Source organism: Cladophialophora psammophila (genome assembly GCF_000585535.1).
Source record: "Cladophialophora psammophila CBS 110553 chromosome Unknown aczJe-supercont1.1, whole genome shotgun sequence".
NCBI lineage: Eukaryota > Fungi > Ascomycota > Eurotiomycetes > Chaetothyriales > Herpotrichiellaceae > Cladophialophora > Cladophialophora psammophila.
The window spans coordinates 1,617,710-1,633,282 of record NW_006912922.1 but is presented as its reverse complement, the minus strand read 5'-3'; the positions used below and the strand labels follow the sequence as shown (position 1 = coordinate 1,633,282).

The following is a 15,573-nucleotide window of genomic DNA, read 5'->3' as shown; positions in this document are numbered from 1 at the left end:
AGGAAGGGCAGAGGCCTGTTCGAGAAGGGAAGAAAAGATTTGTCGTCGCCGCTTGAGCCCAGATTCTGAGACTTTGTTACCAATCTGCCCGTCCGAGATTTCTGATTGACTAGTATATAACTACTTTGCCTGCCCCTCCATCGCATCCTCGCACAGTCGCAGTCTTATCCTCTATCCAATCCCCCGACTAATACCAATTTGAAACACCCCACACAATCGCCCTCAGACGAAATGGGATCCGCAGATCGTTCTGAACCGTATGTTGCTCCCTTTCTCTACCAAACCTTCAGAAGAAGCATAACTAACACCTCGCAGCCTCCGCCTAGGCTCACTTGCCCCCAATTTCCAAGCCCAAACCACCAAGGGCCCCATTGACTTCCACGAGTTCATCGGCGACAACTGGGTCATTCTCTTCTCGCACCCGGAAGATTTTACCCCGGTCTGTACGACTGAGTTGGGAGCTTTTGCAAAGTTGGAGCCGGAGTTTACAAGAAGAGGTGTCAAGTTGATTGGGCTTTCGGCCAACACGATTGACAGTCACGGAGAATGGATCAAGGATATCAACGAGATTAGTGGTAGCAATCTGAATTTCCCCATCATCGGGGACAAGAGCAGACAGATCGCGCTCTTGTATGATATGATCGACCATCAGGATGCTACAAACGTGGACGAGAAGGGCATTGCCTTCACCATCCGATCCGTCTTCATCATTGACCCGAAGAAGGTCATCCGGACCATTCTCTCGTACCCTGCCTCAACCGGTCGCAACACCGCCGAAGTACTCCGAATCGTTGACTCGCTGCAGACTGGCGACAAGTTCAAGGTCACAACCCCGATCAACTGGGTGCCCGGCGACGACGTGATTGTCCATCCTAGCGTTAAGACCGAGCAGGCGAAGGAAATCTTCCCAGAGATGAAAATTATCAAGCCATACCTTCGGACCACACCGCTGCCCAAGGAGAAGACCAGCGCAGCCTAGGGGGGAGGAAATGGAAGCAAGATGCTGTGGTTTCTGGGGAGAGGGAAATTGATACCACCAAGTATGGAGCGGGGTCGAGAAGCGTCTTCGAAGGAGAGAAATTGGGACTCTACTTGGTATACTAGGTACATACTGTACAAGCGCAAATGAAAGGGAGTTACCTAGTAGATTTATGACGTGGGCTGCACAAACAGTCGCGGAGAACTGATTTGGAATTGGTTCCGTCGTGTGTCGATGTCTCTTATCTCGACACCACTGATTTCACGTCAAGCAACGACCCAGTACATACTGTAGTACCCCGTACGGAGTATTTAGGCGCCTCGGCCCCTGAACCTGGTCATTGCTGTAAGGAGGCCTCTGAGCTGTGCTGGGTATGGAGACGCCCTTACCGTAAGCCCTGTAGCTGGACAATTGGCTGTCGTGGGCCGGCTTGGCATGGCGGCAACTCCCTCTGACTAACTGTTTCCCTCCAAGCCCCCAAAGCCCCCCAGCCCCCCCTTGCCTGTGCCCACTGGTGCCCACTGGCGAGAATGCCAGTGCCAGTGCCAGTGCCAGTAGTCGGCATTCTTCACATCGCGCATCTAGACCTGACATGGAACATGTCCCCTTCCGCTACACAAAATTCTCCGTTATCCAAACTAATTCTCCTACAATTCACCACAGAAACCCTAGTTGTACAGATCTTGAATATTTTTCTTCTTCTTCAATCCAATCCTGCATGACGTTTGCAAGCCGTCTCTTCATCCTCAATTGACCGCTGTCGGGTTTCCCGTCGAGAGAAATCGCCGCCTCCCCCTTTCCCCTTGACGCCATCCAGGTGACACGGAAAAGAAAACGACCCTTCACGAAAAAAGCGACATCCCGAGACAGGTTCTTTGTCCTCTCGGTCAGTGGCCTATCTTTTCCCCTCTGCATCGTTGAGATCTTTACGCCACCTCTGCTGCCCGATTTCGATCCCGCCTGATTTGCCCTCAGCATTGCCGACCGGGACAAACGAACTTGTGCTTGTACTCTTTCCCGCCATGGGCTACAAGATCCGGAAGAGAGAAAAAAAAAGGGGGGGAGGGGGAACTTCCCAGTCGTGCTATAACGCCGACGTTGTTCTTTATACTCTTTTCACCTTGTTTGCTCATTTGTCATATTGCCGTGCTCCTTGTTATTCGCCCGACCTCCGCCTGTGCCATCCTGAGATTGGAGCTGACAATGATGACTAGGTTTCGACGCAAAAGTGCTGGAAGGCAGGGTTCTATTCCACGCTTGAGAGATTCGCGATTTCTCACTTCACATCTTGACCCACCATCACCCGAGGAACAGCACTGGCCGCCCATTTCGCCGTCAACCACAGAGCACGGCTCCATATCAGTGGTCTCCAGCGTCTTCGCTCTCTGGCAGAGTCCGTGCTTACCATCCGTGACCAAAGGAAGCCCAGCTACTTCCCCAACCTCACGGCATACATCGAGCGAGGCTTCTAAATACCGATTAACGAAGTTACCAGTTCATGAGTATGCGCCGGACCGGGCCACGAAGTCTTCCAATACCACACGACTGCCACGATATGTACCTATAATAATTCCCGAGTTTGCACAGCCATCATTTGCTAGAGAACTGCTCTCTGCCACACCACAATCCGATATTCACACCCCGCGGACCACTGATCCTTCACCAACGACTCCGACCTTGAAAAGCCATCCACGGTGCTCGAGACATTCGGATGAGGCTGGTGCATTTTCCACTGCAGGACAACGAGATTTCCAGGAGGAAATAGATTCAGTCATCCTGATCAAACCAGCAGACATGAACAACAGCCAAGTGAGCCTCGTCGCTTCGGAGGCGAGCAATGAGGGCACAAATGGTTTGAACCAGCCGACGGACGGAGCCGGTGGAAATATCGGCATTTCTTCTTCGGTCCCTCAGCATACCTCAACTCCGACAAACTTGTCGGGCTTGGTTTGCAATGTGCACAGAACGACGGGTGAAGAGCCCCCAGGGTTGGTCGGCGCAACCACAACCATACTCGGGGACAAACTGTACGTTTTTGGAGGTAGGGTACACTCTCGATCGAAACCACAGTTGACCTCGGACCTGTATGAGCTTGATCTCATCCGGCGGCACTGGATCAAGGTTGAGGCGCTCGGAGATATTCCCCCTCCTCGATACTTTCACAGCGTCTGCGCCCTTGGAGACTCAAAGCTGGTATGCTACGGCGGCATGTCACCTGTACCGCATAGTAGAACCGCCAGCACCGGTCAACCAGCCAAGCCAGACGGCCAGCCCGAGGTCGTGGTCATGTCCGATATCCATATCTTCGATGTGCCCACGCGAAAATGGACCCTGATCTCGACCCCTGAAAACCCTCAAGGGCGGTACGCTCATTGTGCGGCGATCCTTCCATCCTCTGCTGTCTTCACTTCTGCCAATGCTCCACTCTCCGCCATCCAGCACAACCCGCCATCTTCCGACCCTCACTCCGGCACGCTAGGAGTGCAGTTGGACGGAACCGGTGGTGCAGAAATGATTGTCGCCGGGGGTCAAGACAGCAGTAACAGCTACATCGAGCAGTTTTCCGTCTTCAACCTGCGCAGTCTAAGGTGGACAGGCACGACAGTGTGGGACCGCAAATGTGGAGCATACAAGAGCATGGTCGCGCCAATGACTGGACTGTCGGCAGAGCTGATTGGTCGAGGGGTCCCGTTGGATGATCCCCAAGTCCAGAGAACTAGTTCGCGACCCGGCACATCGATGCTAATATACTCGAACTACAACTTTCTGGACGTTAAGCTGGAGCTGCAGATCCGGTTACCCGACGGATCTGTGACAGAGAAGCCCGTGACCGGGTCCGTGTCTCCGCCTGGCCTCCGCTTTCCGAATGGCGGCATCATCGATGGTCATTTCGTGGTCAGTGGGACCTACTTGACCTCTTCAAAGCATGAGTATGCATTATGGGCACTGGACCTCAAGACTCTTACATGGGCGCGGATTGATACAAACGGATCGATTTTCTCGCAAGGGAGCTGGAACCGGGGGGTGTTGTGGAACCGAAGAAATACGTTTGTCATTCTGGGAAATAGGAAGCGAAGCTTGGTGGACGACTACAACCATCGACGGATCAACTTCAGTCACGTTTGCATGGTTGAGCTGGAAGCATTTGGCCTTTATGACAACCCCAGGAAGGCGGCCCCCACCTCGGGCTACATTTCAGTGTCTGCCCCGGCCATTCCCCCATCAATGCAATCGAGTCTGCTGAGTCAAGCAGCTGGCGGAAGACCGTACAACAGCACCGCCGAGCAACTCGGCCAAGCCGCTTTGAGTCTGGCGGAGCTGTCTGATATGGAGATTGTGGCATTGGGCGGAGAAAAGATTCCGTGCAACTCATACCTCCTCTCTCGACGTTGGGGCCCGTTCTTCAATCAGTTGTTGGTCGAATCCGTGTCTACTCACGAGAACGTCAGCCTATCGGATGGAGCGACACTGAGGCCAAGTATGCGATCACATCCCAGCCGCAACTCTTCGCTGACCATCACCCCGGCCGTGGCGAATGGGCTGGCCGTGTCTGCGGTAGGAAGTGATGGAATTTTGGATCCGCAAAGATCATTGAGTCGATCCACGACCAGAACGCTAGTCGAGCTTCCAAACACGATGAACATACCGCCTTCAAGTCGGCCGAGATCGTTGTACCTTCCTCACATGGCTCCAACGATCCACCTGTTGCTGCACTTTCTCTATACGTCTTCGCTGCCCCCGGTCGGATCGGCCTTGTGCACACCACACACACTCTGCTCTCTGTTGCAGATGGCCAGACCTTACCAAGTTGATGGACTGCTTGAAGCGACGGTCGAGCGATTGCACGAGGTGCTGGATGGGCGAAACTCGGCTGCAGTATTCAACGCAGCTGCCATGGCCGCAGGAGGCGGTCGAGGCCTTCAAGGTGCCGTCGGCAGCAACCTTGTCAATATGGGTCGACGAGAGAGCGAAGCCACTACCATTGGAGATGCGACTTTGGCCCTCGCCAGCAAGGCCAGCGGACTCAAACTTGCAACAAACTACGAGGAACCTAGCAAGAAGAGAGGGCATGCGAAGTCGAGCTCGATGGATTCGGCTTCGACAGCAACTTCGGCTTCGACGTCGACTGACATGTCCCGGACGGACACCGAGACTTCGGGACAGGATGACAACGCCGAGAAGAACGGGCATGGGGACAAGGACTCGCAAGAAATATGGACGGGCGATGTAAGCTCGGTGATTGGGCTTCAGAAACGGGGCCTACGAGGGTTGATGGAAGGGCGGCGGTTGCGAGAGCGGGCAAATACTGGAGGGACAGGCGGGGAGTAGGCTGAAGAAAATCCCCATTACCATTCATTGTATAGATGAGAATGGAAATTGAAAAGCACGTGCTCATCAAGGTGTTTCCTTATTTTTGTACTTGGTACACAGTCCAAGACAGTCGTAACATTTGGCATGTGATGATGATCTGTACGGCGGACTTGGACAATGCCTCGGCACCTCTGACATGGTGTTCGATCCGCAAGGAACATCATCTGACCGATTAGCAACGAATCAAGCGCCACGTAAATGGACCCAAATCATCATCGGAGTCTCCGGTTTTCAGTAATTGATGCTTTTTCCGTCGAGGGAGCGTGACCAGGCTGGTGTAACTCCCCGTAAATGATGCGGGAATGATGGTTCCTGAGGGCGGCCGGCTCGCTGGCCAGAATGCCGGGGCATGTGCATGTGAAAACAATGCCAACCTGATGTCGCTCCCTTTTACTCCATACAACTGACTGCATTCCTCTTCCTGCCGTCCCTTGAACTTCTTTTTAACCTCCAGGGTCCCCTTACCTTCACTCCTTTGTTCCTTTCTGTTCCAAAAGAGTCTTTGTGCTTGTACTATACCACTTTCTGTGATTCATATAGGGCAGATCCATTTTCCTAAGCGTGTTACAATGTCCAAACGATTCTCCGCCGCCGAGGTTGCATCCCACAACAAGGCCAACAACCTCTACATTATCGTCGACGAGGACGTCTATGACTTGACCAAGTTTCAAGACGAGCATCCAGGTCTGTTGATGTCCATCCCGTGACCCCCGAACAAAAGCCATACTGACCCAGGTTGCGCAGGCGGGAAAAAGAGTGAGTTTCCGGCCAACCTCTGGGTGCGCATCATCTAATGCCACTGGGTGGGCAGTCCTGCAGCGTGTTGCCGGTAAAGATGCCTCGAAGCAATTCTGGAAATATCACAACGAGGGAATCCTCAAGAAATACAAGGCCAAGTTGCAGGTCGGATCGTTAGACACCAAAAGGGTCGAGGCGCCCCCCACCCCTCCGGTGACACCTCCGGCCGAAAAAGTCCAGGAGGAAAAGGTTCGTCGTCAAGCGGTACCTGGCACCGTCGCTCCTTCACCGGGTCCGTCTGCTCCGGAAGACGCCGAGGCGCTGGAACCATTTGGGTCTCTCATTCCCTTTGGCGATCCAAGTTGGTATCAGGGCGTAAGTGGGAATCCGTCCCAACCATTCGTGACGGTCAACTAAGAGTCCAGTACCATTCGCCCTACTACAACGAGACTCACGCTGCTCTCCGTGCCGAAGTCCGAGAATGGGTGGAGAACGAGATCGAGCCGTACGTGACGGAGTGGGACGAGGGCAAGAAAGTACCCGACGAGATCTACAAACAGATGGGTGAACGAGGCTACCTGGCTGGCCTGTTGGGAGTCAAGTATCCGACGCATCTGGTCAAGAACAGCGTCAAGAGCGTGCCACCCGAGAAATGGGACCTGTTTCACGAAATGCTCCTCACGGACGAACTGTCGCGCACCGGCTCGGGCGGGCTGGTTTGGAACCTGATCGGAGGCTTTGGGATCGGCTGCCCGCCGCTGGTCAAGTACGGCAAGAAGGAGCTCGTCAGCCGCATCCTCCCGGGGATCCTCGCCGGGGACAAGAGAATATGCTTGGCCATCACCGAGCCTGACGCTGGTTCCGACGTCGCCAATCTCACCTGCGAGGCCAAGTTGTCCGAAGACGGCAAGCATTTCATCGTCAACGGAGAGAAGAAGTGGATTACCAACGGAATCTGGTGCGACTACTTCACCACTGCCGTGAGAACTGGTGGTCCTGGGATGGGAGGGATCAGTCTCTTGTTGATCGAGCGCAGCGAAGGTGTCAGCACGCGACGGATGGACTGCCAAGGTGTCTGGAGCAGTGGAACTACGTATATTACATTTGAGGACGTCAAAGTCCCTGTCGAGAATGTGCTGGGCAAGGTCAATAAAGGCTTCCAAGGTAAGGAAAGGGGATTCCTACTGTCGAGAGCATCAGACGCTAATGGGCAGTGATCATGACCAACTTCAACCACGAACGAATCGGCATCATCATTCAATGCCTGCGGTTCTCGCGCGTGTGCTTTGAAGAGTGTGTCAAATACGCATCCAAGAGAAAGACGTTCGGACAGAAACTCATCAACCACCCTGTCATCCGCATGAAGCTCGCGCACATGGCGCGGCAGATCGAGGCCAGCTACAACTGGCTGGAGAACATCATCTACCAATGCCAGCGGATGGGGGAGACGGAAGCCATGCTCCGGCTGGGGGGCGCGATCGCGGGGCTCAAGGCTCAAGCGACAACGACGTTCGAGTTCTGCACCAAGGAGGCGGCGCAGGTGTTTGGGGGGCTGGCCTATTCGCGAGGTGGGCAGGGGGGAAAGATCGAGCGGTTGTACCGTGATACCCTGGCGTACAAGATTCCTGGCGGCAGCGAGGAAATCATGCTGGATTTGAGTATGCGACAGAGCCTGAAGGTGCACAAGGCGCTGGGGATGAAGCTGTGATTGTACGGAGTCGTGGTGATAGGAACAACCCCAAACTCGGATCCACGCACACTCTGTTGAGAAGTCCTCGTAGAGTCGTAGAGTCACCAGAGTGGTATTCTGTCCCTCCCTGGGCTGGTGACGCGAGCTGACCATGTCATGGCATCGCGGTGGATCTGCCGGCTCAGACTGGCGATATTGTGAGTGGACAAGTTTCAGGCGGGGAGTCGACGGTCCAGCTTTCAAGGTTTGTACCAAGTACCTAACTTGTCCTTGTCCTTGTCCTTGTCCTTGTCCTGGTACTTGTACCCGTTACTGGTACTTGTATGATGCAGGTACTCGGTAGCGACGGTGGTGATGGTTCTGCCGCCCGTCCCCTCGTACGTCACTCCCCCCCTCCCTTGTCCCCTCTCAAGATCCACCAATTCCAAGCAGAATTTTCATCCTTTTTCTTTTCTTCCCTTGCTCATCCCAATCCACATCCTCATCCTTGCCTGCCAGCCTGCAGTCTGCAGTCTGCAGTCTGTGCGTGGCTTCATTGCAAGCGAGTTGTTCCTCGCTGACCCTCTTTTGTCATGGGATCGGATTCGCATCGAATGGCGTGGCATCCTTTTTTGCTCGCCAATGCCTCCACCACCCATAATCATCACCTTCCCTTGCGCCTCGCTTCGATCTGGCCGCCACTGTCTGGCCGCCACTGGAACTCGAGCGTTGCCCCCAACCAATTCGCCATCTTCGTCTCTTTTTGCTATTTCCATTTATTTACTCGTGTCCTGCCGAGCTTCTGACCTGTCTGCCCAGTCAACTTATCTGTCCATCTTTTCTGTACCATATATCATATACCAGCTTCGTTTTCCTTGGTCTGTCTACCCGTCACGCTCGTTACAGGAAATAGCATACATCTCATATCTACGATATGCGTACCTCGCAGATCCTCGCCCTCGCGGCTGCCCTTCCTTCCACCCTGGCCGCCTACAAGGGTTTCAATTATGGTTCGACGGGCAATGACCAAGCCGCTTTTGAAGGCCAATTCAACTCGGCCAAGGCTCTAGGCTTTACTTCTGCTCGTCTGTACACCATGATTCAAGACGGGACCACAAGCACTCCCATCTCTGCCATCCCTGCGGCTATAGACACTGGCACCACGCTCCTGCTTGGCCTGTGGGCTTCCGCCGGCGACGCTGATTTCGCCAACGAGCTTGCCGCCCTCAATGCCGCCATCACCCAATATGGCACGCCTTTTACCGACTTGATTGCTGGCATCAGCGTCGGCAGTGAAGATATTTATCGCATTACCCCCATCGGCATCGAGAACAATTCCGGCGCTGGAGTGGGTCCAGCTACAATTCTCAACTATATCGCCCAAGTTCGATCGGCCATCGCCGGCACCTCGGCTGCGGGCAAGCCAGTCGGCCATGTCGACACTTACAATGTTTGGACCAACGCTAGCCAGAATGCTCTGATCGGGGGCTGCGACTTTCTTGGTGTGGACGCATATCCTTGGTATGAAACCACGAAAGCCAACAGCATCCAAAATGCCGATGCTCTCTTCTGGGGTGATTATGACGATACCACTGCCGTAGCCCAAGGCAAGCCTGTCTGGATAACCGAAACCGGGTGGCCCGTGTCGGGTCCGAACAGCGGACAAGCTGTTGCCTCCGTCCAGAATGCCCAGACTTACTATGATGGTGTCGGATGCACAGCCTTCGGCGAAGGCATCAACACTTGGTGGTACACCCTTCAGGATAGTGGTGCCAGTCCAAGTTTCGGTGTTGTGGGCGCTGGTTCCCCCCCTCCCACCGCGCCGCTGTATTCTTTGAGCTGCTAAGTGGGGGCAGTCGGGTATGATCGATGATGCCAATGCATAATGAATTGGGAAGCATTGAAACTTGGGGCAAACCACAGTGTGGTGGGCTATGGCTCACTATATCATAGACACGAAGAATAACAAAGATATAATCCGAGACTAAAACGAAACATGTTCCAGTAAGACTGGTTCGGATAAGTGAATGAAGTTTTCAAATCAGCCTCGTGCCAAGCTCGGCGGCCAATCAGCTCGTCTGCCTTTTGGTTTCTGCGCTAACCCGGATTTGGCCATGTCAACATCTAGAAAGTAAACAACGCTGTCCACACTCCAGTCGACTCCCTCGTCTCTCTTCTCCCCGCATTCAACCATCCTCTTTTCCGGTCCTCCTAACAACAGCTCGCGCGAGCATTCGTGCTTTTCCCATCTGTGCAGCACCACGATTCCGTATTCCGACGCGTGAACGAACTCCGGTGCTGTGCTGCAACGCTGGGGCCCCCGACACCATGGCACCGAGGAAGGCCGCCAGCCCAGGGAAGCCTCGCCGCATCACCCGCGCCCGAGCAGCTGACGCCGACATCGACACCACCGTTACGGCAAACGTTCAAGAGACATCGAGACGCCGAACCACCAAAGCTTCCTCGGCCGTTCCTACCACGAGTCGGGCGCGGGCCCTGGAAGCGAAATCCCGAGTCACCAAGAAATCGACAACGGCGGCAGCGAGTGCAGCGACAAAGGGCGGGCGAGTAAACACGAGGTCTGCCAAAGCGGTGCCTCCTGTGGAAGAGGATAGCAGTGTCCATGAGGTCGAAGGAGTGATGGAAGTCGCGGTTGCTAAACCCCCAGTCAAGCCGTCGAGGACATCTGTGCGGACCACGGCAAACACAACAGTAGCAGCGAATGCCGGTCTCGCAGCCGCGCCTAGGCGACGGATAAAAGTCACGCCCCTGGTCCAGAACGAGTCTCAGCCTGAGCCTGTCGCACCGCCGCCTGTGGAAGAAGTCAAGCCGGAAAAGAAGCCATCTAAGAGGGCGAAGAAAGAGAAGGCTGTCCCCGTCGAAGCAAAGCCATCTACTTCACGAGGTAAGAAAGAACTTGCTCTTCCAAAACCGGCCGAAGATGTGAACACGGAGAGGATGCTGCCGGAACCGAAGAAACGAGGAAGAGGTCGAGCGGCGAAGAATGAGTTAGAGCTGGACGAAGAACTCCCGTCGGCACCCGCGATTACATCAACCAAGTCGCGAGGGAGGCTGAAGAAAGAAAAAATTCCTTCACCATCAGTGGAAGAAACAAAGCCCGCGCCCGTCACCACTAGGCAGACTCGAGCGAGAGCCGGATCCACGAACTCATCCGTTGTCGCAGACCCTCCGATCGCCAATGTGATACCAAAGAAGAAGGTCACTTTCGAGGCTCTCCCCGAGGATAACGATGAGAAAGAGAACAAACGTCCCAGAACCATGTCCAAGTCCAAGAGCACAAAGTCACAATCGGCTGCCCCCAAGAAGACCGAGACCGCAGCCACCGGCATGCGTGCTAAGCCGATCCGAAAGCCTGTCAATACTAGAACGACGAAAGCCGCTCGAGGAGCTGCTGCTACGAAAGCGCTGGGATCCAGAGCTGAAGCAGAGGTCGAGAAAAATGAGAAGATCCAGGCTCGCGCGTTGACCCCCAAGAAAATTACCCAGGTCGCCAAGGCAATGCCCGTAGACAGTGATGACGATGAGGACGAACTTGCCGGAGCTAAGACCCCAGTCCGCGATCTCAGCCTCTCGCCCAAGCGTGGACTGGTCGCTTCGGCGACACGATTGTCGTCGCCGGTCAAGAAACTTGACTTTTCGCCCGCGCTCCACCTAACATCACCCCAGAAGAACGACGCAGGAGGGGCCTTCGGCATGCTGAGTCCACCGCGGCGGCCGGCTTCTCCGGCCAAAGACTTATTGAAGGAGTCCCCCCGAAGAGCGCCAGAGGGCGTCACAATTTTTCGAGCCCATATTCCAGACGGCCAGAACTCTGCTCCCTTGATCCTGGACCCTTCCAATGCCCAATCCCTCCTTCAGCAGTCTCCAAAGAAAGGTTTGACTGATAGGATCGTCTTCCCACCATCAGCCGTCAAGTCGCGAACCACCCCACTGAAGACCTCTTTGTTCTCTTCACCTGCCAGACGCCTCTTCTCAACTTCAAAACAGAAGACCCCCGTTCAGGCATCGCCCTTTCTAGGGAAGATGTCCGACCGAGAAAGCTCAGTACCACTGGCCAATGGCGACGGGAGGCTGCAAAGTGAAGAGAGTAATGCAGTTGCAGTGTCGTCTCATTTCAGATCTTCCGTTTCACCTCAGCGGTCTTCAAGGGTGTACAGGCTGAGCGAGGATGAGTCGGCTCAGGAACTGGACGCTGAAGTGGACTTCGACGAGTCCGTGTTAAACATCAGAAGTCCTCTCAAGGTGGACAAGGTCAAGCCTGTTGTGGAGGATGCTGTCGAGAAAATAGCTTTGAACGATCCGCCTGTTCAGAGCAATGTTTACCAAAGCATGGAAGCTGAATTCTTGGAGGTTGGTTCGGTCGATGAAGCCGTTCCAGCTACGATAGCTGACATCACCGAGACTGCCGTGGATCCTGAAGTCGAATCTGAAGACTCCTGTGACGAGGAGGAAGTAACGGACACCGTTGAGCTGTGTGACATCGAGACTCACGATGCTGAAGATTGTCAGCAAGCTGAGGCGAACTCTGTCAAGAAACCCAGAATTTCGGACGCCCTATTCAGTCGCCTTAGACAAATCGATGACGAGTCTGAGGATGAGCTCGCTGGAGATCAGACACCAGACAACCGATTCCTCAAATCCCACTCCCAACCTAGCATGAGCGCTGCCAGAATCCAATCTCGTCTCTCCACTGGAGTTGTCCCGGAAAGCGCATCGAAAAATCTGGGCTTCACTCCACTGGCAGCACAAGTCCAAGGATGGCGAGCTGCCAGTCCTGAGAAGAGATCCGGGGCTGTTTCCAAGTTGCGGGGCCTGTTTTCGCCTGTCGCTCAGATGCATATTGCGGGCTCAGTGGAGCTCAGCCGACCAGATACCCCAGGTCGTGAAGCTTCGACACGAAAGACGATGGCGAGCAGATTTTCTCTAGCTCCTTCCATTGCTGAGAGCCCTGCCAAGGCTGACTTTTTTTCGGAAGGTATGGCTGCGCAAGATTTTGAAGATCAAGTCGAAGCAGACACTGCTGCCGCTGCAAGAGATGACGACCTTCATAACTTCATTCCGCGAGCTATCCCGGAAGATAATGCTGCTGGCGAAGTCGGCGGCGAAGTCGAAGCCTTATCGGGAGAAGATATGGGAAAGTCAAGCGTGGAGTTGACGACCGATCTGGTTAATTTTACCAATGCGTCTGATACCGCCATGGTCGATTTCAAGGCCCTGGCGGACGAAGCTGAAGATCTTGCAGCCCAAAAAGAGCATGACGAGGAAGCCACTCCCCATGAGCAGGCTAATGTTACCATCCCCACGCTTATGCTCGAGACGGTAAATGAAGAGCAATCTATGCTATCAGTTTCGACTTCTTCCAGGTCATATGGGGATGAAAACACCGCTCCCATCGAGCAGCCGGCGGCAGATGATCCTGATACAGATGAAATGGAGGAGTTTCCTGCTGAGGAAAGCGCAGAATGCCACGCCGATGTGAGTAATGATTCTGAAGAACATCATGGGGAGGACGATCACGGCATACCTGGGCATACAGAGGGAGACGAAGCCGCCATGGACTCCCTGGACGCAAACGGCCAGTTGTTTGAAGTCACAGCAGCCAGCATAGAGGCCTCGCTGTCGAAGCACGAGCACACCTCAGTCAATGTCGACTATGCCATTCAAGAAATGGATTTCAGTGTGACGCCGGTCCGGCCAGATCCAGGTCTCCCAAGATATGTTCATACTGTGGTGTCAAAGGTTCCGCTTCGGCCTGAAGGAGCAGTCGCTTCCCCTCCGTCGCCACTCAAAGTGCAGAGGAAAAGACCAAGGTCGCTCTCTTCTTCTCATGTACAACCTGCCAAGAGACGTAGTTTGGGTCCGAGCTTGGAAGTTCCCTCATTCGACGTCGACCCTCTTGCAACCCCGAAGGCAAACGGCGCATCGGTCATGTCGCCTCAGAGGCGCATGCGGAGTGCAGCACCCAGTCCCGCAAATTCACTCGCCACGGGTTTGACGACACCTGGTCGTTTGAGCTTTACCGTTGAGGACTTCGGAGATAGCACGCTTGATGGAATCGACTTACCCGAGGAGGAAATGACGTCTGACGATGTCGAGGAGACGGAAATTGCTGATCAAGATGACAGCGTCCTGACTATGGGCTCTTCCTTGTGCAAAACGCCGGCCGCCGCAACGAAGAGACGCAGCATTGTTCCTTCTACTGTACAGTCAAATGCAGCCACGACTCCTCGCAATGCGACGGGCACAAAGGCAAGCGCGAGGCGGATCACTGCTACTCCGAAATTGACACCCTCAAAGGTAGCTGCGTCTACGTTCAAGACGCCTACCATCACCACCAAAGCTAAGACTCCAATCACCTCAGCGAACCCAAAGTCTGCGGCGAAGACTCTACAAACGAGCCGAACACCGTTGAAAACGGTCGGAAACGGGGTTCTTCATGGTGCAATTGTTCATACTGACATCCACACCAGCGAAGGGATGGACGCTTCGGCTTTTTACATCGACCTGCTAGCGTCCATGGGAGCGCGGGTGGTCAAAGAGTGGAGGTGGAATCCCAGAGTGAGCATTGGTCCCTCTAGCCAGGAGTCCGCTGGCTCGGAAGCACCAATTGCGAACATTGGCATCACACACGTCGTTTACAAGGATGGTGGGAAGCGCACGTTGGAAAAGGTCCGCTCGGCCAAAGGCCAAGTTCTCTGTGTAGGCGTTGGCTGGGTTCTTGACTGCATGCGGGAAGCCAAATGGCTCGATGAATCCGCGTACGCTGTCGATGCAAGTATTATGCCCCGAGGTGGATCCAGGAGACGCAAGTCTATGGAGCCTAGAATGCTCGTCAACGACAACGGCTTTCTGTCTGCGAGCAAGGAGCACCAGCGACGAAGCCTCTCTGCGGAGTCTGCGGGCTTGACTGGGGAGATGAAAATGGAGTTGGTCAACACGCCTGTCAGGGGAATGGAGGTGGTTGGGAGTGTCGAGCATACTGGAAACGGTGTCGAGGTTGGAGACGAGTCGGAGATTAGTTCGACGTACAACTCCCCAACTGCGGCGACGGTCTGGGGAGGTGGTGACACTGCCAACGTGGGCCTTCTGATGGTCCAGCAGGACGCTGAGACACCTGCATCAGCCGTGTTTAAGAAAGTGACTACGGATTTGTCGACGCCAAAGTCTGTGTCTTTGAAAGTGGACTACGACCCACGCACAGCAGCCACACCGTTGACTCCGTACCGCGTTGCCAAGAGACGAGAGCTGGTGCAAATGAGCGCCCCACCAAAACAGATCAACAAGGGCATCTTTGATCGTGATGACGATGATGACGATAGCGCTGCAGGGGAGAAAGGACGTGCCAATGGTGGGAAGAAGTTCCAGGTAAAAATGTATGGGAGATCAGACAGAGGGTCGTCGGATGCTAGGAGGAAGACCCTCGGTGTGGGTGTTGCGGGACCGGGCTTCAAGCCTCGGATTGGGAGTCCATTGAGGAAAGAGTGATGCGATTTCGACTACTCGGTATTTGTCTGAAAGAGATGAGTTGTTTGGTGTCCTTACACTTTGGTCAAAGGAAGCTTTTGGACGTACGTACATAGAGAAGACACTGGCTCAGGCTCGGGTCTTGGAAATGGAATGGGGAGGCGATTGATTTTCTCGGTTTGGCATTACGGTCACGCAGGACTGGGTCATAGCGGTTGGGTTTGTTGGGTTGGATTGGCTGATCGATTGGCCAACTAATTGGAATGTTGATTGAAGTTGAGGTCGAGGCTGAGATTGAGAATGAACATGAACGAAAGTATGAAGAACCAAA

At 54.3% G+C, this 15,573-nt stretch overlaps 5 protein-coding genes across 5 annotated transcripts; all 5 read left to right on the top strand.

The window, feature by feature from the left end:
- Positions 1-231: 231 nt before the first annotated feature.
- Positions 232-979, top strand: A1O5_00575 (peroxidase; the record flags this gene model as incomplete). Its single annotated transcript, XM_007741194.1, has 2 exons — positions 232-257; positions 316-979. The coding sequence occupies 2 exons, from the start codon at positions 232-234 to the stop codon at positions 977-979; spliced, it is 690 nt and encodes a 229-aa protein (XP_007739384.1).
- A 1,794-nt stretch (positions 980-2,773) lies between these two features.
- Positions 2,774-5,308, top strand: A1O5_00574 (uncharacterized protein; the record flags this gene model as incomplete). The annotated part of the gene is made up of 1 exon (XM_007741193.1): positions 2,774-5,308. The coding sequence occupies one exon, from the start codon at positions 2,774-2,776 to the stop codon at positions 5,306-5,308; it is 2,535 nt and encodes an 844-aa protein (XP_007739383.1).
- Positions 5,309-5,919: 611 nt separating this feature from the next.
- On the top strand, positions 5,920-7,796 carry A1O5_00573 (acyl-CoA dehydrogenase; the record flags this gene model as incomplete). Its single annotated transcript, XM_007741192.1, has 5 exons — positions 5,920-6,034; positions 6,095-6,106; positions 6,162-6,463; positions 6,514-7,252; positions 7,303-7,796. 5 exons carry the CDS (start codon positions 5,920-5,922, stop codon positions 7,794-7,796), a joined length of 1,662 nt encoding a protein of 553 aa, XP_007739382.1.
- Positions 7,797-8,691: 895 nt separating this feature from the next.
- Positions 8,692-9,603, top strand: A1O5_00572 (murein transglycosylase; the record flags this gene model as incomplete). The annotated part of the gene is made up of 1 exon (XM_007741191.1): positions 8,692-9,603. The coding sequence occupies one exon, from the start codon at positions 8,692-8,694 to the stop codon at positions 9,601-9,603; it is 912 nt and encodes a 303-aa protein (XP_007739381.1).
- Positions 9,604-10,085: 482 nt separating this feature from the next.
- A1O5_00571 (uncharacterized protein) lies at positions 10,086-15,263 on the top strand (the record flags this gene model as incomplete). The annotated part of the gene is made up of 1 exon (XM_007741190.1): positions 10,086-15,263. The coding sequence occupies one exon, from the start codon at positions 10,086-10,088 to the stop codon at positions 15,261-15,263; it is 5,178 nt and encodes a 1,725-aa protein (XP_007739380.1).
- Positions 15,264-15,573: the final 310 nt, after the last annotated feature.